Source organism: Euleptes europaea, chromosome 8 (assembly GCF_029931775.1).
Source record: "Euleptes europaea isolate rEulEur1 chromosome 8, rEulEur1.hap1, whole genome shotgun sequence".
NCBI classification, from domain to species: Eukaryota; Metazoa; Chordata; class Lepidosauria; order Squamata; family Sphaerodactylidae; genus Euleptes; species Euleptes europaea.
Window position 1 is genome coordinate 98,226,223 of NC_079319.1, and position 24,539 is coordinate 98,250,761.

The following is a 24,539-nucleotide window of genomic DNA, read 5'->3' on the forward strand; positions in this document are numbered from 1 at the left end:
ACGAAACCCCCCCCCCCACAACATGCACATGTGAGATGGGTATCTTTCTGCCCACCTAACCCTGAATTTCAGCAGTCCAGTGCTGTAGTGGAGAATAATCCCCCTTCCATTGCTATTAGACTATGTAAGAGTGCCCCCCGCCCCCTGAGTTGTGCAAACATCCTAAGACTAACACAGCATGTTAAATTGCCCTAGATGTTATACTGGGCTAACAGTTGAGAAGTCACATCTGTATACGAACAAGATATAGGAGGAGAACCTCCATTTGGTTGGCCCCAAACATATCATGTTTCATGAGAGAAGTGTTCAAAAATTGATGGGTGTTAGGTTCAGGCATCTGTCCCTAGCATCCCATAAGCAAACTCATCCTGGCAGGTAGCTCTGAAGCAGTAATACTTTATTAGGAGCAAAAAAGACAGATTAAAGGACTGACTGCCTACAGGCAGGTGAGGCCAGTAATGGGGAACACAGGCAGGTTACATGCTTAAAACACTACGGAGTGAAAGGGTAAACATTGCTAAGCAACCCCGAGATAAGTGGTTCCCAGGAAGACAGCCTAAACATTATCACAGCTGCAGAAAAAAGAATGAGCGAAACTGTACACAGACGTTCATAGGAATGAGAACCAAGGACATGACATGTGACCAGAACCTGTCCTGACTCAGGTCAAGAGCCTTTGCTCCAGCTAAAAGGCAAAGGCCTGACAATGGGTTGCTGGAAACATGTTTGTTTTATCCCACCTCCAGTTTTGTAGCCAAGCATCAGTTCTAGCACTTATTAAATACAGCTAAAACACCATAAAAGGAGTTTGGGAACGCGGTTCATAGTGAGGTGTACGTCCAAGCAAGATCGACAGCTAGTGTGGTGTGGGGACTACAGTGTTGGAGCAGGATCTGGGTAGCCCAAGTTCAAATTCACGCTTGGTCATGGAAACTCACGGAGTGTCCTTGGGCCCAGGGCGCATGTGCACAGTCTCTGTCTCTCTCTTACACACACGCACACATAGCCTAACCTACCACATGGGTTGGTTGTTAGGATCAAGAGCCAGTGAGGTGTAGTGGTTAGAATTCTTGTAGGTTATCCGGGCTGTGTAACTGTGGTCTTGGAATTTTCTTTCCTGACGTTTCGCCAGCAGCTGTGGCAGGCATCTTCAGAGGAGTAACACTGAAGGACAGTGTCTCTGGATTTCACACATTAACAGATCACTTCAGGATACAATGGTTCCATATTAACATACCACACCCTCATTAGTACATTATCTTGATACTTACAGGACAATGATTAGCACATTACTTCTGCAGGACAGTACTCAGCTCAAACCCAACCCCTCTCTGACTCTTCCTACACACTTGACACTGAGAGACACTGTCCTTCAGTGTTACTACTCTGAAGATGCCTGCCACAGCTGCTGGCGAAACGTCAGGAAAGAAAATTCCAAGACCACGGTTACACAGCCCGGATAACCTACAAGAACCAATGAACTCTGACCGTGAAAGCCTTCGACAATATAGTGGTTAGTGTTGGACCAGGATCTGGGAGTCCTGGGTTCGAAGCCACACTCTGCCATGGAAGCTTGCTTGGGTGACTTTGGGCCAGTCGCACCCTTTCAACCTCACCTCACCTCAACAGGGTCATCGGGAGGATAAAATGGAGGAGAGGAGAACTATGGAAGCTGCTTTGGGTCCCCATTGAGACGAAAAGTAAGGTATAGATGAAGTATAATAAAATAATTATAATAAATGTAATAATAAATATTGTAATTATAATAAAATGGAAGGGGAGAAAAGCAGGGTGTAAATTCCTAATTAAGTGGGGTTGGACTAGATGACCCTGGTGGTCCCTTCCAACTCTATGATTCCATGAAGTAAGCAGAGTGGGTTGGAGGTGACCACCTCTCTCTTTCCCTGTTCGTAGCTAGGAGGAGGAAGAAGAGTTGGTTTTTATATGCTGACTTTCTCTCCCACTTAAGGAAGAATCAAATCAGCTTACAGTCACCTTCCCTCCCCCTCCCCACAACAGACACCCTGTGAGGTAGGTGGGACTGAGAGAGCTCTAAAAGAACTGTGACTGGCCCAAGGTCACCCAGCTGGCTTCGTGTATAAGAGTGGGGAAATAAATCCAGTTCACCACATCAGAGTCTGCTGCTCATGTGTAGGAGTGGGGAAACCAACCCAGTTCACCAGATCAGCCTCCACCGCTCATGTGGAGGAGGAGTGGGGAATCAAACCCAGTTCTCCAGATCAGAGTCCACCGCTCCAAACCGCTGCTCTTAACCACTACACCACGCTGGCTCTCAGGGGAAGGGGGCTGCCAGCTGGATCTAGGCATGCTTGGAGGGTACTTGGCTGCTGCCTCCTATTTCTTTTCACTGTGCTGGTAGCACTTGGTACTTTGGAGGAAGGTGAGTGAGGGTCTCTGCTGGAGTTGGATCCAGGCACTTGATGCCCAGAAACTAGAAAACAACATTCATTTCCATCTGTGTATACCTAGATATTTACATGCAGTGCAAGTTTCAGGCAGTCCTAATTTTTTTTGTCGAAGGCTTTCACGGTCAGAGTTCATTGGTTCTTGTAGGTTATCCGGGCTGTGTAACCGTGGTCTTGGAATTTTCTTTCCTGACGTTTCGCCAGCAACTGTGGCAGGCATCTTCAGAGTAGTAACACTGAAGGACAGTGTCAGTGTCAAGTGTGTAGGAAAAGTAATATATAGTCAGAAAGGGGTTGGGTTTGAGCTGAGTCATTATCCTGCAAGACTAATGTGCTAGTCATTGTCCTGTAAGTATCAAGACAATGCTAATGACGGTGTGGTATGTTAATATGGAACCACTCTATCCTGGAGTGATCTGTTAATGTGTGAAGTCCAAAGCTAATCTGCATGGCTATTGTTGACTATAGTCTTTGTTAGTCTGGAGGTTTTATAGGACAGGAAGCCAAGCCTTATTCATTCTTAAACTCTCTTCTGTTAAAGTTGTGCTGATGTTTATGAATTTCAATGGCTTCTCTGTGCAATCTGACAAAATAGTTGGTAGAATTGTCCAGTCTTTCAGTGTCTTGGAATAAGACCCTGTGTCCTGTTTGTGTCAGTCCATGTTCAGCCACTGCTGATTTCTCAGGTTGGCCAAGTCTGCAGTATCTTTCATGTTCTTTTATCAGTGATGGAGAAACTTTTGAAAAAACATAACCTACAAACAGTGTTTAAACCCACCAAGAAAATACAACAAATGCTACGATCAGCAAAAGACGAAAGAAACCCCCTCACCTCTGCAGGAGTATATCGTATACCTTGCAGCTGTGGAGAAGTTTACATCGGGACCACAAAACGCAGCATACAAACAAGGATAAAAGAACATGAAAGATACTGCAGACTTGGCCAACCTGAGAAATCAGCAGTGGCTGAACATGGACTGACACAAACAGGACACAGGGTCTTATTCCAAGACACTGAAAACTGGACAATTCTACCAACTATTTTGTCAGATTGCACAGAGAAGCCATTGAAATTTATAAACATCAGCACAACTTTAACAGAAAAGAAGAGAGTTTAAGAATGAATAAGGCTTGGCTTCCTGTCCTAAAAAACCTCCAGACTAACAAAGACTATAGTCAACAATAGCCATGCAGATTAGCTTTGGACTTCACACATTAACAGATCACTTCAGGATACAATGGTTCCATATTAACATACCACACCATCATTAGCATTGTCTTGATACTTACAGGACAATGACTAGCACATTACTTTTGCAGGACAATGACTCAGTTCAAACCCAACCCCTTTCTGACTATATATTACTCTTCCTACACACTTGACACTGAGAGACACTGTCCTTCAGTGTTACTACTCTGAAGATGCCTGCCACAGTTGCTGGCGAAACGTCAGGAAAGAAAATTCCTAGACCACGGTTACACAGCCCGGATAACCTACAAGAACTAATTTTTTTTGTTTTGGTTCTGCATATTCCACCCTAACGCAGAAGGCCCATTTAGTCCTAGACTGGTGCTGGTTCTCCCCACACCCACTTGTATTTGTGGGTTCATGGATGGCACACGCTTCTGCCAAGCCACTGGAATTATAGCAGATACAACTGAAAAAGAGCAGGGAAACAATGTGAGACTCTCTTGTTTGACCTTTGAAGTATTAATTGTTTTTTTTGGGGGGGGGGGTTTCTTCTCATTATAGCAACATCCGTTGTTTCAAGATTGACCAGCCGTCGGCCGGGGATGCGTCTGGAGCCCCAGCGGTGTGGAGCCACGGATTTACTGAGGCTTCGGGGGTGAAGAACAAGTAAGTGCTTTTATAACGTAGAGGCAGAAAAGGCTCTGTTTGCCCCCCTCCACTCGGCTTTGCATCAGTAGAAAAATCTGGGTGGGTTTTACCAGAGTGGGCTTAACGATGAGGTTACGTTTGCTGTCATAGAATCATAGAGTTGGAAGGGACCACCAGGGTCATCTAGTCCAACCCCCTGCACGATGCAGGAAATTCACAACTACCTCCCCCCTCCACACCCCTAGTGACCAGAAGAGGGGCAAGATGCCCTCCCTGCCTAAGGTCATCTGCCTAAGGTCACAGAATCAGCATTGCTAACAGATGGCCATCTAACCTCTTCTTAAAAACCTCCAGGGAAAGAGAGCTTACCACCTCCCGAGGAAGCCTGTTCCACTGAGGAACCGCTCTAGCTGTTAGAAAATTCTTCCTAGTGTCTAGACGGAAACTCTTTAGATTTAATTTCAACCCGTTGGTTCTGGTCCGACCTTCTTGGGCAACAGAAAACAACTCGGCACCATCCTGTATATGACAGTCCTTGAAGATTCTTGAAGATGGTTATCATATCCCCTCTCCTTTGCAGGCTAAACATGTAGCCAGAGTCAAGCCCCTGGGGGTGGTGTAACTCTGCTTGCTAGGGGGAGTATCTGTTCAGCACCTTCTCCCAGACTCCTTTTGAAATTGTTTAACCACTCAGAACAGATACCGTTCCTTTTGCTGAACAGAATCCAAATCCAACAGCACCTTAAAGATCAACCAAATGCTGCCTTTGCTGTGTGCAAGGGAAACGAGTCTGTGGCCATGTGTGGAAAATCTAGCCCCAGGATTGCCAGTGACTTCTCAAAAGAGCATCCTCGCTGGCTTCCAAAGGTGCTTCTGGTCTGGTATTCTGGTATTTTCCTCGAGTGGCCATCCGTAAGCCTCTGTCTTCAAATGGACCTCCAAATGTTGCTCACCTCCCTGTAAAAGAGGGCGTGTCCCGCTTTGGGCAAGTATGAGCTCTGTTGCTGGTTGCTGCTGGGAACAGACAAGATAATACGGTTGGACAGGTCTAGTTTCCAAAGCACTTCATAGAAACATAGGAGCATCTAGTCCAACCCCCTGCACAATGCGGGAAATTCACAACTCCCCCCCACTCGCCCAGTGAAATTCTCTATGCCCAGAGGAAGGCAAAAAACCTGCAGTATCCCTGGGCCAATCTGGCCTGGAGGAAAACTCCTTCCTGGCCCCAAAGAGGTGATCAGCATTACCCTGGGCATGTAAGAAGGGGCCACGAGAGCCAAACACTGACTCCCTTCCTGCCCTCCCCCTCATGGTCTGTCTAAGTTCACAGAATCCGCATTGCTGTCAGGGAGCCTTGCTCAGCAGTGTAGCGGGGGAGGTCATGCGTGCCCATCTTCTCTTAGCTGTTATTGCACCTGTTTTTAAAGACACACCGGTGCCCTGTGATGCCATTAAGGGGAGAGGGAGGGCTCAGTGATGGCCTGTATGGGGCTGGAGGCAGACTAATTTTTCCACTCAAGCAAGGCACTTTTATTGGTGGAACAGAATCCGCCCCTCTCCCCACTGTAGCCCCTGAAAAAGTTGCTTCTTGGGGGGGGCAGGGGACCCTCGGGAACAGCATAAGAGGCAAACTAGGGATCTGCAGCAAGGGGGGGGGGGTTAGTGGAAATTACCCAACCACTTCCTTAAACAAAAAAATGTAGTCTGGATCCGACCCATGCTTTGGTTTGAGGATCAATCCCTGGCAGCTCCAGATAAGGGTTGCCTGGTAGTGGGCATCCGGGAGGACATTGGAGAGCTGCTTCCAGTCAGTGTAGGCTGACTTAAATGGACCAGTGTGTTGATTCAATGTAAGGCACTGTTGTATGTTTGAAGCCATGAGTTGGCAGTTCATACTAATCGTTTTTGGAGTGTAATGAGTCAAATGAGCTCACATGTATTAAAGGAGCAAGGGAAGGGCCAGCATAGTGTAGTGGTTAAGAGCAGTGGTTTGGAGCGGTGGACTCTGATCTGGAGAACTGGGTTTGATTCCCCCACTCCTCCACATGAGTGGCGGAGGCTAATCTGGTGAACTGGATTTGGTTCCCTCCTCCACGTTAAGCCAGCTGCGTGACCCTGGGCCAGTCACAGCTCTCTCAGCCCCACCTACCTCACAGGGTGTCTGATGTGGGGAGGGGAAGGGAAGGTGATTGTAAGCCGGTTTGATTCTTCCTTAGGCAGTAGAGAAAGTCGGCATGTAAAAACCAACTCCTCCTCTTCTTCCTCTTCCTCTTCTTCTTTCTCTCTCCCCCCCTCCCCACCCCCACATAGGAATGTTGACTATTGAGTGTGTGTTGTGTGCCAAGGGGCAGAGCGTCCCATGGGAGTCAGAGAGGCCACGGAGCCTCCGGACAAAGCTGCTCCGTGTCTGCCTCGGTGCCCTTTGCCTCAGTGGCTGAAAGGTGTGAGGACTCATTTGTCTTTGGGTGAAGGAACACTGGCTGAACTAAGCTCCAGTTCCCCAGGGTTGTTGCTGAGGAACTGACTATCAGCAAGATCATCATGTCTTCCTAGGACTCTGTTCTTCACATTGCCTGCCATGTTATTCCAGCACAACAGTAGAATGATCTCCTGGTTTGCTTCCAGTTTAAAATCCTCTTAAAACCCAGTGTGAGGGAGGTTAATTAGTTTGTTTTGAGCATATGTCTGAATCTTACCTCTGGAGAATGGTGCTGAGTTCTTGTGTCACTTTACTAATTTAAGTGAGAACGGTTCACATTTATCCCCACGGGTTCGTTGTTCTAATGAATCAGGTCCACTTCCCCCTCCATCCTTCTTTCCATCAAAGGAGGACAGCTTTGCTATTCAAGCTTCCATTTCTCAATGATTCATCCCACCTTTATGATTCTAAGCATCACTTCATCTCTGTCCCCATTAAGACATGTTATGACGTACATCTGCCCTCCAAGGAGGGCTAAATACCTCAGAGTTGCATTTTCCTCAGAGGTAGCCACAAAGATTTGGATTTTTTTGGGCTCAGTCTTGCGGCAATAAAAGAGCAGGGTGTGAAGGGAAGGATTCAATAACATACTTGTACCGCTTCTCAATAACTTTGGCTGTCCCATCTGTGAAGGCATCTGTGATAAGAGTCAATCCCACTTACCTCAAAGGATTAGCTGAAAATCTGGGCCCAGGTCTGCCTCAGAGATGTAGCAGTGTGAGGATCTCGAGGGCTTATTTTGTTCCTCCAAAATCCTCAAAAGCTTCCAGCTGCCCACCCCAGGCAAGGGCTAAGTTGTCTGATCAGCTGTTCCTGAGTCTTTGTTTGTTTGTTTCTTTGGTCTTCCCGTATCATCACGAACATTAGGTTCACTGGGGAGGACGTCTCTAGAAGCAGAAAGCGATTCTATTCTAAACAATGAGGGAAGGGTGAATGTCACTGCCCTGGGCCCCCCGGAAAATCATTCAGCAAAGATACACACGCAGCATCCATGCCATCTTTGAATATATTTGCAGCAACTTCACTTATGTAGACTTGTAAGATTCAGCCTACCTTGGCAAGACTGGAAGTTGATGTTGTTGCAGTTTTAAATTGCGGGGAGAAAGGTGCCGGCTGGATAGTAGGGGAATTTGTTTTTTACAATAGCAGTTGTTTGACAATGGAATCGGCTGCCTAGGGAGGTGGTGCACTCCCCCTCGCTGGCAGTCTTTAAAGCAGAGGCTGGACAAACACTTGTCAGAGATGCTCTAGGCCCGTGTTGGCGAACCTATGGCACGCGTGCCGACTCTGGCACGCGTAGCCCTCTCTGCTGGCACGCGCCCGGCCGCCTCCACTCAGCCCCCGGGGAAGCAGCCTTCCTTCCCCTTCCCTTCCCGGGCTGGAGGCGAGGGGCCGAGGCGCGGCTTTGCCTGGCCCCGCGCCATGGGCGGTCCGCAGCGACTACGGATTGGGGGCGGGGACAGCGGGCGAGCCGGCAGCAGTCGCCCTCAGGGCCCGCCCGCCCGCTGCAAAAGGCCCCTGAAGGCCGGGCCGCCACCTGCGGCGCCTCCCTCGCTTGGCCAAGAGGAGCCGCCGCCGCCGCCCCAGTTCTGCCCAGCCGAGCGGCCTGTGAAGCGGAGCCGGGGAGCGGGAGCGGCCTGTGCGGTGGGGGGGGGGGCGTGCTGCGGTGGCGGCCGGCGGGATTTGCGCCCAAGCAGCCCCCGGAGCCTCTGGCCCAGCCTGGGCTCCGCTGCAGCTGCCAGAGAAACGCAGCGCAGCACGGCCCTCTCTGAAGCCGCAGCGTGCAGGAACGCTGCGGCCCCTTTAAACCCCCTCTCGCCATCGGCAAGAGGAGGCGGGAGGCGGGAGGCGGGAGGGAGGAAGACGCTTCCCCCAAGCCGGGAAGGCAAAGCGTCCCTGCACGCCGCGCGGCACAGGGGTTGAAACCTCTCTCGGCCGCCGCGGAGGGAGGGAGGGAGGGAGGGAGGGAGGGAGGGGGGGGAAGAAAAGGAAAAAGCCAATCGCTCCCTCCCGGGGCCGGAGCATCCGCGTGGGAGCCGATCAGGTGGAGGACTTTTGTGGACTTGGGGGGGGGGGGAGAGGTGGGAAAGCTGAAGCCCGGTCGCAGGGAGCCGGCTGTGTGTGAAGGCTTTTCTCTCTTTTCTTCCTTTTTCAGTCACTCTCCTATTCTTTCTCTCCTCTTTCCCCTTCTCTTTCCCCGTCTCTTTCCCCTTCTCTTTCTCCTTCCCCTTCTCTTTCTCTTTCCCCTTCTCTTTCTCTTTCTTTCCCCTTCTCTTTCTCTTTCCCCTTCTCTTTCTCCTTCCCCTTCCCCTTCTCTTTCCCCTTCTCTTTCTCTTTCCCCTTCCCCTTCTCTTTCCCCTTCTCTTTCTCTTTCCCCTTCCCCTTCTCTTTCTTTCCCCTTCTCTTTCTCTTTCTCTTTCCCCTTCTCTTTCTCTTTCCCCTTCTCTTTCTCCTTCCCCTTCCCCTTCTCTTTCCCCTTCTCTTTCTCCTTCCCCTTCCCCTTCTCTTTCCCCTTCTCTTTCTCTTTCCCCTTCCCCTTCTCTTTCTTTCCTCTTCTCTTTCTTTCCCCTTCTCTTTCTTTCCCCTTCTCTTTCCCCTTCTCTTTCTCTCTCTTTCTCCTTCCCCTTCTCTTTCTCCTTCCCCTTCCCCTTCCCTTTCTCCTTCCCCTTCCCTTTCTCCTTCCCCTTCTCTTTCTCTTTCCCCTTCCCCTTCTCTTTCTCTTTCCCCTTCTCTCTCTCTCTCTCTCTCTTTCCCCTTCTCTCTCTCTCTCTCTTTCCCTCTCTCTCTCTCTTTCCCCTTCTCTCTCTCTCTTTCCCCTTCTCTCTCTCTCTTTCCCCTTCTCTCTCTCTTTCCCCTTCTCTCTCTCTCTCTTTCCCTCTCTTTCCCTCCTCCTCCCTCCCCCTCCCCCCTCTCCCTCCCTCCCCCCTCTCCCTCCCTCCCCCCCTCTCCCTCCCCCTCCCCCCTCTCTCCTTTCCATGCTTCCTTTCTGCCTTCTTTCTGTCCTTCATTCTTTCCTTCCTTCCTTCTTTCTGTCCTTCATTCCTTCCTTCCTTCTATCTGTCCTCCTTTCTTCCCTTCCTTCTTCCTTTCCGTCCTTCTTTCCTTCCTTCTTTCTGTCCTTCATTCCTTCCTTCCTTCTTTCCTTCCTTCTTTCTGTCCTTCCTTCTTTTCCTTCTTTCTGTCCTTCCTTCTTTCCTTCTTTCTTTCCTTCCTTCCTTCTTTCCTTCCTTGCAGATCGACCGCAGGCTGCAAGCTGCGCCCCCCTGGCACCTTGGTTGCCTGGGCCCACCGCTGGCTGCCTTCCCACCTGGGAGGAGGGGGAAGACCTGGGGGAGCTGAGACACCCTCCAAGCCTTCTCTGCATACCCTCCCCTAAGGTTGCCAACCTCCAGGTGGTGGCTGGAGATCTCCTGCTATTACAACTGATCTCCAGCCAATAGAGATCAGTTCCCCTGGAGAAAATGGCCACTTTGGCCATTGGGCTCTATGGCTGTGCAGTCTTCCTCCCCAAACCCCGCCCTCCTCAGGCTTCACCCCCAAAACCTCCCGCCAGTGGTGAAGAGGACCTGTCAACCCTAGCTTCCCCCCACACACACACACCAGGAGATCTACGCCCGGTATGGCCCCCAAACGATGTTATAAATATGCAAATGGCCCTTGGCAGAAAAAAGGTTCCCCACCCCTGTTCTAAACTAAAACCTCAGTATTCAGGTTAAATTGCCGCATTGGCACTTGGCGATAAATAAGTGGGTTTTGGGTTGCAGTTTGGGCACTCGGTCTCTAAAAGGTTCGCCATCACTGCTCTAGGCTGATCCTGCATTGAGCAGGGGGTGTTGGACTGGAAGGCTTGTATGGCCTCTTCCAACTCGTATGAATCTATGATTCTAAGCCACTCAGCACAAAACAAAATGGTAGGTGGTGGGTGGTCTGCACAGCTCAGCAATCCAGCTATGCTGCTGATCTTGTGGTTTCCCCCACCATTTGCCATATTCTGGTCAAAACACCGATCCCCTGCCCTGGTCTTCAGTGACCATTCTGTTCAGGTCTCATTCCTGTAACTCTCTCTTAGTTTCAACTGTGCATCTACAGATTCTCTCATTGTTCCAAAGTCAGGTTTGGTAGAGGTGTTGTGAGACGCCATGATGGAAATGGAAAGTCATGGCACAAGAACTGCTTGTCTCTACTGATGCAGGCCAGAGGCCCATTGCCGGTTTGAGACTAAAAGCAAAGAAATGGCTCTACTTAAGAGCCTGTGCTTTGGAAAATCTCTGTAGAGCCAGCTGTGTGTCCCTGTGGGGGCAGCCTTTGTGCTCGAGCTGTTAGAATTCTGCACCAAGAAAAGCTGGATTATGCAGCCTGGGTAACTATTTTCCCCCCATCAAATTTGCATAAATACTTATGTTGCCTAATTTATTCTTGGTTTTCCTAGGCATGGAGAGTAGCAAAGGCAGCTGTGCAGCTTGCCAGAAGTCTGCCTCCAAATTGCAAACAGCCACCTTTGCCTTTTGAGTTTAGAAGTCAGTGTGACTCGCTTCCAAGCAATACCTCCACAACCTCAAGGGCTAGGAATTTGATTTTTAAAGCATGCAAGTAGCAATCTTCAGCAAGCTGAACTCTGTACTTCTTGTACTCCTTCAGAATTGTGGCCCTGCTTTTATTCTGTGTAGAGTTCAGCTTGCTGAAGATCACTACTCACTCTCTTTGTAAAAACCAAGTTCCTAGTCCTCATGGTTGTGATGATTTGCTTGGAAGTGTGTTGCTCTGATTTGTAATAATAATAATAAGCTCTGATTTGTGATCTAGCACAATAGACAAACAGAACCTAGTAGTGAATGCTGAACTGTGCATAGCCATTTCTGCACATACAGAAACACAGATAAAAAGTAGCGCACTTAACCCTTGTGATACTCCTCTGAGAGGTTGGCAACTTTTAAAGTGAAAATAGAAATTGGAGGTTAGGGTTTTACGTTTTTGTAAATGCTGAAGAGTTTAAACAGATCCCTGCTGTTTTCTATGAGTTTGCTGACGCATTTTTACTAAGCCAGCCAGATACACTGCTGGAAGAGTAGTGGCCTATGGTGGAGAGGGAGGGTGTGTGTGTGTGTGTGTGTGATCCTAGGATGAAATGCTATATTACTTCATGGTTCTTGACATTTCAGTGAAACAATACTCTACAAAGCCGACACAGTTGGCCTCCTTTGGTGGCTGAATAACTTCTTTAAAATTGCCTTACTCTTGTCCAGGCCGCTGCTTTCTAAAGCTTGAATCAAAAGCACCAGCAGGATTGTCTTCCGTTGGTCTGGTGGGCGGGGATCCAAACGCTTGGCTCCGTGGCTTTAAAATTGGCCAGAAACTCTTAAGTCATAATCACATTGAGCAAGTCTGACAGCTCCTGCGGCGGTCCAGAGGCTAAATGCAATTTAAGCTACGGCGTCCTCTTTTCATCCCTCGTGTTCATTGCTGCGTACCAAATAAGCCACTGAATTTAGAGGGGGGTTGCGGGGGGATTGTTGAGCTTGATAATCAGCAGTGGGATGCTGCAATCAGAGGAAGAACAAGCAGGAAGGAACAGGACTTGCTGTGCTCTGTGGTGGGTGTAGGTGTCCTGTCATTAAACCAATGGATCTCTTTGCTTTCTTCTTGTGTAGTAAATAAACAATCCAAAAACTATCCCCACCCCCAGTACTTCGTTCAGGGTAGTTCATCGTGAAGGTGGAGGTGATGTGGCAGCATCTATGCGACCATCACAGAAGTTTCCCCATGTTCCTCCCTGTTCCTGCAGCTCTTTCCAACCCCCCTCAAAAAAAAAAGGTCATTTCTAGGGTTTCGAGATCCAGGTCAGTGGGATGGAGCAAGGACGGAGAAGGGGGTGCAACTGACCCCTTCTCTCAGCAGAGCTGTGCTTGTGCAAGAGAAAAGAGTGATTTCACCCTCTCGTCCCTTCCTTACTCCAGGAACCCTCGTGGGTCTTGCAGCTCTGGGCATGATCTTTTGCAGTTGGACTTCATGTCTGCTGCAGGATTTGAATGCCGGGCCTCCTCAGTTCTAGTTGGGGCTGCTGTAAGCTACTGTGGGCCCTAGAGAAAGATTCCTTCTGGGCCATTCCTCACAATACACTGACCCAGTCCAAATGCCGCAGGAAAACACTTGTCCAGAGGGGCCAGGACTCCGGGGGTTCTGCATCCCTAGTTGACTTCCACCCCCACAAGGTAGTCTTGGTACTGTGTGTGTGTAAAGTGCCCTCAAGTCACAGCCTATGTATAGCAACCCCTTTTTGGGGTTTTCATGGCAAGAGACTGACAGAGATGGTTTGCCAGTGCCTTCCTCTGCACAGCAACCCTGGTATTCCTTGGTGGTCCCCTATCCAAATACTAACCAGGGCTGACCCTGCTTAGCTTCTGAGATCTGATGAGATCAGGCTAGCCTTAGTACTAGAACAGGACTTTTTCCTATCTCTGGCTCTAAATAATTTGGGCCTGTTCTGTGCCAGTGTGGTGTAGTGGTTAAGAGCGGTGGAGTCTGATCTGGAGAACCGGGTTTGATTCCCCACTCCTCCATGTGAGCGGCAGAGGCTAATCTGGTGAACTGGAATTGTTTCCCCACTCCTCCACACGAAGCCAGCTGGGTGACGTTGGGCTAGTCACACTCTCTCAGCCCCACCTACCTCACAGGGTGTCTGTTGTGGGGAGGGGAAGGGAAGGTGATTGTAAGCCGGTTTGATTCTTCCTTAAGTGGTAGAGAAAGTCGGCATATAAAAACCAACTCTTCTTCTTCTGTGTGTGTTCTTCCTGGTTGTCTGCAATTTATGTAGAGAAGTTTTCCAGGTTTTCCTATAAAGGACTTGATTGCAGCTGATGCCCTTTCCCTGTTGGGCTGCGAAAGACCCACAGGCTTGTGTTGAAACTCATTCCTGAGTGTGCTCCATGAGCGGGTGGTGGTGACTGATGGTCTTGTGGCAGAATTTACAGTGCTGGTCTGCTAAGCTGTCTTTGGTTGTTCTTTGTTTCCCCCCACCCACCCCCGCCAATTGACGCAGGCTCTGTGTGGCAGCTCTTTCTGCCAACAACTTCTGTGAGAACAGGGAGGCTCTCTACGGAGTCTTCGATGGAGACCGCAACGTGGAGGTCCCGTACCTTCTGCAGTGCACCATGAGTGACGTCTTGGCAGAGGAGCTTCAGAAAACAAAGAATGAAGAGGAGTACATGACCAACACCTTCGTTGTCATGCAGAGGTCAGTTTACGACATACGACACGTCCGGTCATTTGCCACACGCTTGTTCTGAGGGCTGATTTAGAAAGGCGGAGGCCCTGCGCCACGGGGGTCGTGGGTTGGATCCAGCAGAAGTCTCCAGCACGCAAGGCTGCCCTTGCAGAAGAGTATGAAAAAGACCATATGCCGGTACCTTGTGTTACTTTTGAGTATTCCAGTTTGCATTTCCAGTTGCACAAGACGTCACTGGGATTCACAGGTATCTAGTGCTGTTTCTTGGCAGAAGTGGAACTGCACTAAGTGTGTGCTTGTGCATTGTAGGATCCAACACCATGCCATCTAGTTCCTGCAACATCTTTAAAAAAAATCCCTGCCCCCATAGGCACCCAACATCATAATAGCACAACACGGGAAGGTAGCATGGAAACCTTTGTGCGGTATGGTAGGCATGGGAAAGGGCTCTCCTGCGGCCCCTGGGCATCGGAGGCATCTTTTCTGTGGCCCAAATGCAGCTTAAAATTTTCACGATGGAGTTTAACGTTGCAGAATCATTCATATGTCTCATCCAGCCAGGTAGTTTCTCAAGGCGGAGGCGCACTTCTTTTTTTGCAGAAGAGCGACCGTGATTTCTGTCAGTCCCCCCCCCCACTCACTGCAGACTCCCATTTTGCCAGCTGTGCTGTTCCTGAGGTTCCACTGATAACCACCCCTAAACAAAATTCAGGGGGAGGGAGGGCTTAGTGAATTGCAGAGGTTGAGGGAGTGGGAAAATCCTGCTCTTCTATGTTAGTGAATGGTTGGATGCACGCCATTAGCTTTATGCTTCTGATTGCCAGCGTCTTAGGACCTGAACATCATTGTTTTAAAGCTACTCCGTGTAATGCTTCCACTTCTACATACACATCGTGGCTTTTTCAGGGGATTTCGTACTTCCTGCCTTTATACACCATAACCCTTTCCATATTTATTCATGTTGCAAGGCGCCAGTCAAAGAACCCTTGCCTGTGGGCCTCCATTGGCCACACTCTGGGGTGGGTCCAAGATGCATCCTCGAGCACGCCCACTGTGCCAATGTGGCTGCGTGTTCTGGGAAAGATCAGCCTTGGCAGGCCAGCCGAACAGTTTGCCACGCAGGGTATCTACTTCTCTGCTGCGTTTTCAGTCTGCTGCTTGTGGTGGGCAAACCCGCTTGGCACGGATGTGGGCCTGATGTCTGTGCTGCGTCCCTGTTTGGCACAGCCTACTTTCCTCCATCACATCTTCTAAAGAGCCTCATCTTAAGGACTTTTACAAAGATAAATGTTGCAAGCTGTCTCCTGTATCCCCCCGCCCAAAAAAAATCTGAAAGGGAAGATAGATGGCCTCTCCGTGTGCATCAGAGATAAATAATTATATTTCCCATTGTGCCTGGCTGTATTGTGGTCCATACAAGTGTTAGCCCTGACTAATTCATTGACAGATCATTCAAACTGCAGCCTGAAGTGTTTTGTTTTTTTGCTGGGGGGTGGGGGGGTGAAAGAATCCACCTTGGAGTAGCGTTTTAATTCAGTGTGTGGCAACCCCAAGGTGGTATGGAAAGCTTCTTTTTCAGGAGATGTGTAGTACTGAAAGGACGTCATCAGTATGAGATGTTCACAGTGGCCAAGGGCATTGTGCCAGCTTCCAAACTCAAGTGACTTGAATCTTCCTCTTTTTTTTCTGCTTTAAAAAGTTTATCAAGTTGCCGTGAACAGCAGCCTGCAAACCTGGGATGGGCTGCCTTGCAGCGCTGCAGGGAAATAGGGCCACCCCCGCTTTTTTCCAATGCGCAGAAACTTGAGGAATGTGGCCCTGTCTTTTCAAAATGCTTTTGGCCTCCCTTGAAATTCCTCAGATGCTTTGCCTGAGAAGAACTTCCAGATCAGCATTGTGCATTTTGCTTCCGGGAACATTTTTTTCTGACAGCCCTCCTGAGAAAGAGCCCCTCAGATCTGAGCTGTTCCCAACCTAATGGTTTCATGGAATACACAGAATAGCAGCCATTGTTTGCATTGAGGGTTCTTTCCGGCCTGCCTTCTCTTGATTGTTGTTTTGCTTGAGCTCAGCTCTTAACCGTACAATCTTCTCTTCCCCAGCCCCCTGAGTAGACTGTAAGCATTGTCCGTTACTATCCAGATAGTCAGCGTTTTCTCTAAATTTTAGGAAACTTGGAACTGCAGGACAGAAGCTTGGCGGCTCTGCTGTCCTTTGCCATATAAAGCACGATCCGATAGACCCGGGTGGATGCTTCACCTTAACCTCTGCTAATGTGGGGAAGTGCCAGTCTGTTCTCTGCCGGAACGGGAAACCTCTGCCTTTGTCCAGGTCTTACACAATGAACTGTGAAGAGGAGCTAAAGAGGATCAAGCAGCATAAGGCCATTATCACAGAGGTGAGAAACGGGGTGGTGCTGGGGGAGGGGAGATAAGGGGGCAGGAAGAGAATACCTGCAGGGCGCTTTCTTTTTTCAAACAGGTGCATGAAAGCCCCAGATGCAAGCATTGTGTGCGCGCACACACACACGCACGCAAAAGCCCCTTATTGTGGTTCTGCAGAAAGTTACAAGCTGTGTGCCTTAAAAGACTGGCCCAAAGCATTTGCTGCACAAGTGACCGATTGCTCCCTTGATCTTCCTGGCCGAGTGGTCATCTTTGCTTGTCTCCCTAAAGGAAAACTGTCTCCTCTCAGCCTGAAACTTGAGGAGTTCATGGTTTTGTTCCCAGCAAGGGAACAAGGGGTGACCTGTCCGAGGGCCAGCACTCCACATCTGTTAACCAAGGTATTCTGCATCACACAGACCACAGCCCCACCTGTTCAATGAACCCATGGAGGAGGAGAGCAGGCACACATGCTCTGGCCATGCCCCCGGCCTCCGCATGGTCATCTGGAGGGTGTGTCTGTGCGTGTCTGTGCGTATGCCCCCCTCTCTGTGACCAGTGGCGCTAATCGTGGGGAGGGAGAGTTTGCAGAGCCACCTACTTCCTGCAGATGACCAGGCAATTGCATGGAGCAGTGTGGGGCCAGCGCACTCGCCCCCGTTCTCCCCCTTTGCGCCTTCCGGGCTGTTGTCTGACCCATGCTTCTGTGTTGTGGTTGGCTCTTTATATCGCTTTCCTGGAAGCAAGCACTTTCGTGAAGGCACCCACGGTGTTTTGTCTAGGCGCTGTTGAGCAAAGGAGAGAAACCGCATCCCTCTCAAGAAGGTTAAAAAGCCCTTGGGATTGCTGTTCATTAAAGCTGCTGGCTGTGAAGGCAGGAGGCGTAACTGGGGGACTGGGGACTCCCTTGTGCATGAGGATGAAATTGCAGGCTGTCTTTGATTTCCTCCCCTGTTGCTTCCTTTTGCAAGTGCCTGTGCCCCTATTGGCATTCCATGTTAATGGGTGCAAACGGATAGTAGTACTGCTTGTGTTTGCCCAAGGGGGGAAGCCTGTTCCAAAAGGGCGCGAAACGCAATGTTGCGTTCCTTCCTTTTTGGATAAAAATATATACAGCCAGAAGAGCGGGACAAGGTTTTTTTTACATCCTGCTTGTCAAAGAAGTCCGCTGCTTTTTGCATACAGGCTATGGTTAGGGTTAGGACAGCGGTTACACCCAGTGCCTGGGGAATTAAAAGGGATCCATTTCCTGTGTACTTTAATTAATTAACCAGTAGTGCGGCATCTAGGAGCCCCGTGGCGCAGAGTGTTAAGCTGCAGTACTGCAGTCAAAAGCTCTGCTCACGACCTGAGTTCGATCCCGACGGAAGTCGGTTTCAGGTAGCCGGCTCAAGGTCGACTCAGCCTTCCATCCTTCCGAGGTCGGTCAAATGAGTACCCAGCTTGCTGGGGGTAAAGGGAAGATGACTGGGGAAGGCACTGGCAAACCACCCCGCAAACAAAGTCTGCCTAGAAAACGTCGGGATGTGACGTCTCCCCATGGGTCAGGAATGACCCGGTGCTTGCACAGGGGACCTTTACCTTTACCTTTAGTGCGGCATCGCTTAAGAGAACAAGGAGGGAACGTGGCTGAGACTTGAAATGAATCAGCCACTTGACGTGTTTCCATTCCTTGCTTTATCACGTTTCTTGGGCACTATATCATTGGAAGCTTGCAGGGAATAGAAGATGCCACTTGGAAATGAGGCTTTGTCTCCCTCTCTTCCCCCTTTTTATGCCTGATCCAAGAGACATGAGCAACTAAATCCCACGTTGTGTTTCCGCTCCCTTCCCTCTTCTCCGTTTGTTTGGCTCCTAATCAACCCAGAACCTTGGGATCTGAATATATCCATGGAGTTGGTTTCTCCAAGACTTGTATTTTTTTTTAACAGTGTCTCTTCTCAGATACAACATTTCTCAAAGGAAACAGATTAACATCTAACAGAAGTGTATTAAGTAACCGGGGCATATGAACTTTTTTGCTACCCTGTAGCCGACTGAAAACAAGCGAGAGCCCCTTCTCTCTGCGCTCTGCTTGAGTTATGTGAATTTGCGGGTTTTCCAAGCATCAGCTACAGAGGAATAATTTTGCTTGGTTTTGGTCTTTTTGGAAGAGAGAGTTACAATCCAATGATGCTCTAACTGCTGTGTATGGCGTGCATGTCTGCATGTACTTGTAATGTCGTCATTGAAGATAATGCGGAAGAGGAACGCAGCAATATGTCAACATTTTGGTCCCATTGGCCACGCTGGGCAGAGGCCGTGGGCTGAACCGAGTGGGCTGTGGAGAGACTTCCTGAAACATCTGAGTGCCGACTCCTGGTTCCGTTATGATGTCACCTGCAACACCATCTCTCTATTGGCAGCTTGGGGGCCATTGTCATTTTTTTCTCCCCCTCGCCAGTATTAGCCACTGTCTCAGATAATGTGCTTTTTAATTCAGTTAATATGACGAGCCAAGCAAACAGGAGGATATCAGCAGCTCCAGAGTTTTGCTCTCGCAGTTTTATCTTTTCATGCTACATAGCTCCTTCCTCCCCCAAATGCTTAAGAACTGAGTGCTGCACTCTAATAGTACGTTGGGCGGGCCCCCTGTGTAGATGACTGGGACAGCACGGCAGGGATAACGTCCACACGTATTTGGATGTTGTACTGTTGTAGCACTGTAGTAATCCTTTGCTTTCTCTTTACACTACAGCAGTCTTGCCCGGGGTGATCCACTCACGAGGCCCAGTGGAGTGTGGATACAGCCAGGGTCTTCCCCAGATAAGCTAGGGGTCTCCTCTACCTCCTCACAGGACTCCTCTGGTGTGCAGAAAAATGACTTTGTGAATTAATGAAATTGGGGGGGGATAGGTCTAAGTAGGACTAAATTTGGTTCAGAAGGGACAGAATGTTGAGAGCAGTTGAGAAAGTGATGGCATTGGGTGGGGATTTCTGTGTAGTCCCCCCCCCCATGATTCCTGATAGGCCCCAAGCTTCTTACTAATTATTACCTGTTCACTGTCATCTGTTTACCTTTTGTGTTCCAGGACGGGAAAGTGAACGGTGTGACAGACTCCACAAGGATTTTGGGATACGCCTTCCTTCACCCAAGCGTGGTTCCTCGTCCTCACGTGCAGTCGATCACTTTGACTCCTCAGGACGAGTTCTTCATCCTGGGCAGCAAAGGCCTGTGGGACAGCCTTTCCGTCGACGAAGCGGTGGAAGCCGTCCGGAACGTGCCCGACGCTCTGGGAGCTGCCAAGAAACTCTGCACGTTGGCTCAGAGCTATGGCTGCAACGATAGCCTCAGCGCTGTGGTGGTTCAGCTCAACGTAACCGAGGACAGCTTCTGCTGCTGCGAGCTCAACGGGGTCCCTCCTCCCAGTCCAGGTATCTTCCCCCAGTCGGTCAATGTCGTCATTAAAGATAAGCCTTCCGACGGTTTGGGGATGCCGTCCTCTAGCAGCGGGATGGCCTCCGAGATCAGCAGCGAGATCTCGACCTCTGAAATGAGCAGCGAGGTGGGGTCCACGGCCTCTGACGAGCCCCCTCAGGTAACTTTGAACGAAAACAGCCCAGCCTACCCCAGTGAACAGCGTTGTATGCTCCACCCAGTCTGCCTCTCAAACTCTTTCCAAAGGCAGCTGTCCAGCGCGACCTTTTCCAGCGCTTTTTCAGACAATGGCCTTGACAGCGACGACGAGGAGCCGATCGAAGGTGTCTTTTCCAATGGCAGCCGAGTGGAAGTGGAAGTGGACATCCACTGCAGCCGAGCCAAGGAGAAGCAGCTGCAGGTGCCGGTGGAAGCCAGTGACGAAGGCATTGTCATTAGCGCCAATGAAGACGAGACGTGCCTCCTCAGGAAGGCCGATCTTTCCGCCCTGGGGACCATCGGGCGCCGCCGAGGCAACGGCTCTGTGGCTCCTCAGGAGAAGAGCCACAACCTCATTGAAATAGCAGCTGATGCGCCCCTCAGGAAAACGGGGGGTTACTTTGCTGCCCCAGCTCAACCAGATCCAGATGATCAGTTTATCATCCCTCCTGAGCTCGAGGAGGAGGTCAAGGAAATAATGAAACAACACCACGAGCAGCAGCAACAACAGCAGCAGCAACAACAACAACAGCAACAACAACAGCGGCAATACCAGATCGACCAGCTGCCAGATTATTACGATACACCTCTATGACCCAGCTTGCCTCTATGAGTTGGGGGCGGCATTGGGAGCTGGAGCCTCCTAGGTTTATATTACACTTTCAGGTGTGGGAGGAAGGAACGCCAGTCCCCCTGCCCCTTCCTGGCCTCGCCCCCCCCCAACTGGGAACTGCAGCTGCTTCTTGTTTTGATAGCTGTAATAATCACCAATTCTCTTCTAGTGATACTTCACCAGTTAGAATTAAACTAGTTTAACTCTACCCTTCCCCGGCCTTTAACATATCAAATGTAAAAAAAGGAAAAAAACGGAGAAAAAAATTAAAGTACAAAAGGTTTAATATATTGCAGAGAAAACTGATGACACTGATGTAATATTTTTTAAATTGTTTCTTTTGGGGGGTCTGTTTGGAAACGGCAGTATTGCCAGTGCTAAATGACTAAGTAATATTGTAATACTGTATTTCTTTGAGAGGGGGGAAAAGGCTTATTTGGTCTTGAAAATGGATAGACATTTGTAGAATTATGGAGACTAACTCCTAGGAGTTGCTTTTACTCTTTCAAGTGGCTTTGAGTCACTGAGGTTCACTAATTTTCTCTGAGAGAACAGCTGATTGGGAAATTCCTGTAAATAACTCAGTGTTGTATAGTGATGCTTAAAATGTTTTGTAGTCTCGGCAGGAGGACGCAACTTGATCAACTGACGTTTTAGTTCCCCCTCCCCACCTCCCCAAGGGTGCTTTGACACGTATGTCAAAGCTCCCTCCGACAACCAGTGATGCAACCAAAGGGCCGGCAGCCATGGTAAATGCTATGCTTTCCCAGCCAGTCAGCTGACTGAGGTGTGACCCATGGTGTCTATTCTGCTGTGTCCAGTTGCCATCAGGGTTGGCTGGGCCCAAGTCACTAAGGTTGTGTATTGGTCACCCCTGCAGTGGCTCTCAAGCGAATGATGCTTTGGGCCACGATCCTGTTAACAGAGGGCAGCTGTGCAAAGCTGCATCAGAAACAAGGTGGGTTATTGAGCCTCGGAAACCCGATTTACTTCATCTTTCTTCATTGTTAACTTTTACAGGCACATTTTAACGTGTTCCTCTCTGCTGCCACAACCAGCATGACTGTATAGAGTTCACTTACTATAGATCATTTACATACCAAGAGTTATATTAAAGAAGAATGCACAAATGAACATGTCATAATTTTTGTTATAATAAATATAAAAATTTACAAATAATCAAAGGCTGCTGTAATTATTTTTTTCCCTATCAGGAATAAGATCCATAAATTCTTCTAAAATTTTTATGCAGAATGTCAAGTCCTCACATTCATTTACTTGTTGATGTAGCGTAGCCTTGGTGCCCATAAAACTGTTCCCTGCATAGTGTTTCAAGAATATCTGCAAAAATGTGGCATTACATGTAACTGAACACACATGAAGTTGCCCCATGCCAAGTCATCCCGTTGGCCTTCCAAGGTCAGTATTGTCTCTTGATTAGCCTCGGCTTTTCCAGGTTCTCACGTCTTCTGCAATCAGACCCTCAAAACTGGGGATGTTTGGGGTTGAACCGGGGCCTTCTGCATGGCCACAGCCCCACCCTAGAAGCTAAAATGACTAAGCTGAGGCTGTCGTACTTTAGCCACATTACGAGAAGACGAGAGTCACTGGAAAAGACAGTCATGTTAGGAAAAGTTCAGGGCACCAGGAAAAGAGGAAGCCCCAACAAGAGATGGATTGACTCGATCAAGGAAGCCACAGCCCTCGATTTGCAAGATCTGAGCAAGGCTGTTAAGGTTAGGACATTTTGGAGGACATTGATTCATAGGGTCGCCATGAGTCGGAAGCGACTTGACGGCACTTAACACTAAAACACACTTCGGGAAGGTTCAGCCTGATAAAGACAAACCTGGGTAGTCCTCAGATTCATGCACTCCCTCCCCCTCTGCCTCTCCCTGTACACTGTGCCTGCCAGCTGAGGGGACGCAGGCCCTGGCCCCCAGCCCCACCACTGATGGGGTGATGCTTCTGCATGGTGGTACTTGGGCTGCTGGCGTTTCCCAGGGCTGCCGCTTGCCACGGTGGATCAGGCCCTGCACCGAACCTCTGTTGGTGCCCCCTGATGCCTTAGCCAGTAGCCCAGATCCACCTAGAGGACAGGCTCTATCTTTCCCAGTGTCTCCAAGGAAGATGGCTGTGCAGTTTTTAACAGTCTTTAAGCAGTACCGGGGGAAACCCAATTTCTCCCCTCAGAAGGGGAATGAAGGCTAAAAGAAGGATCTACAAATTATTGCAGTCAAGGACCTACTGGTTAAAGGCAGTTATGTCCAAAAGGGAGTCCCAATCTCCTTCACCCTAGAGTATTTTTGCAATTGGATTGTATGTTGTGTGTGTGTGTGTGGGGGGGTGTTGCTACATTTTTAGTAATTCTTTCCCCCCCTCCAGAATTAACTTCTAGTAGTGGGGTGGGGTGGGGAGGTACAAATGGGTATTTCTCCCTGCTGCAAAACCCACCTGCTCCTCCCTTATACTTATATGGCTTATCCAGCTGCTGGAGCTGCACTGGGGTTTATGGCCGCTGCAGCAAAGGAGAGAAGAGAAATTGCGTCCGTTGTTCCACACAGACCCTTGTCTGACACAGCCATAGAGTCAGGAGCATCTTCTGCAAATGTCCTTTTCCTAGGTCATTGCACACGGTCCCTTGCCACATGCTGCACCACTGACCATTTGCCAGCCTTGTGAGGGTCCTTATTTATGATGGGCAGCATATGTGGGGGGGGGAGGCATGCGTGCTGGGGGTGCTCTGCAAGAGAGGGGGGTCATGAAGAGCCATCTGGAGTCTCTGTCCCAGCAATTGATGTCCCAACAGAGGTGAGCAATGAGGTATGTTTGTCACTGCTGGCAGGAGCAGCAACTGCCGCTCTTCTTTTCATACGGATTTTGGCCCACAAATTCAGACTGCCGCATCCCATCAAAATACCTGCTGTCCCTAAAAGCCTGTTCCAGGGGCAAGGTATTCTGCCTTAATTCAGAAGTCTAAGAAAAGCAGAGTAATTTGGAGTAGCTGTTGCATTGTCTGGTACAGGGGTGCTTTTAGAAAGTGGGTGGGGCCAGGTGAGGCTTTTGACCAGCGAAGTTTCTGATTGGCCACTGCAGATTTCATGGGCGGTGCAGATCTTTAAAACTTGCTGTGGCAGCAGCTGCCGCCACCACAAAGGTCTCCACTGTGTGACTGGAGGTGAGCCCCAGCAGCCCTTTTGTGGCTGTGGCTCCGCCTCCTGCAGCAGCCATTTTGTGGCTGTGGCTCCGCCTCCTGCAGTAGCCATTTTGGCTGCTTCCATCACACTGTATCAGAATTCCAAAAGAGCCCACAGGTTCAAGAGTCCCCCCCCTCCCGATGTAGTACAAGATGAAAGGAAGCTGCAACCGCAAAGCAAACGCTTGTTGGACTGGGCCCGAAGGCTACCTGTTGTGCCGCTTCCACGTTGAGCTGCACGTGGTCCTTAACTACAGCAGTACACTGGTCCATGTATAGTCTTTGAGCTGTTTTATTTATTTACATGCTTTTCAACAGTATAACTTACAGAAATAAAACATGTTTCTTTTAACTAATCATCTAAAACAAGTGCCGGTGACAGAAGACAGCTCCCCAAATGGTATGGCATTTGACCGTATTCACTTGCCTCTGAGAAGGGGTAAGAGAGGAAGACCCATCTATGGAGGGACCCCATTCCCTGGTTCTATGGCCACCTCCAGAAACGCACTGCTCCTTTAGGTGACAACTACACCCTCACAAATGGGTAATTTGGGTCAGGCCCTCATTGGCACCTGTTGTATCCATGTTTGTGTCTAATACAAAATTTTGTTGTTACCATAATGAGTAGAAAAATTATCTCTCCTTGTAGTGCGTAGAGCCATCCAGTAATATTTACTGGAACTGAGTTCAGGATAAGGCAGAATGAGTTACTTAATGCTTGAAACTCGTGCTAAGGCACTAGGGTAGGTGAGTATTAGAAAAA

General features: G+C 49.3%; 1 protein-coding gene across 1 annotated transcript in view; it reads left to right on the forward strand.

The window, feature by feature from the left end:
* Positions 1–20,562, forward strand: part of PHLPP1 (PH domain and leucine rich repeat protein phosphatase 1) — a 269,392-nt gene extending 248,830 nt beyond the window's left edge. Inside the window, exons 15-18 of the mRNA XM_056854991.1 lie at positions 4,180–4,284; positions 13,782–13,976; positions 16,137–16,365; positions 19,423–20,562. Coding sequence (XP_056710969.1) covers positions 4,180–4,284; positions 13,782–13,976; positions 16,137–16,365; positions 19,423–20,562 — 1,669 coding nt within the window. The remainder of the gene's footprint in view (positions 1–4,179; positions 4,285–13,781; positions 13,977–16,136; positions 16,366–19,422) is intronic.
* The last annotated feature ends 3,977 nt before the right edge of the window (positions 20,563–24,539 follow it).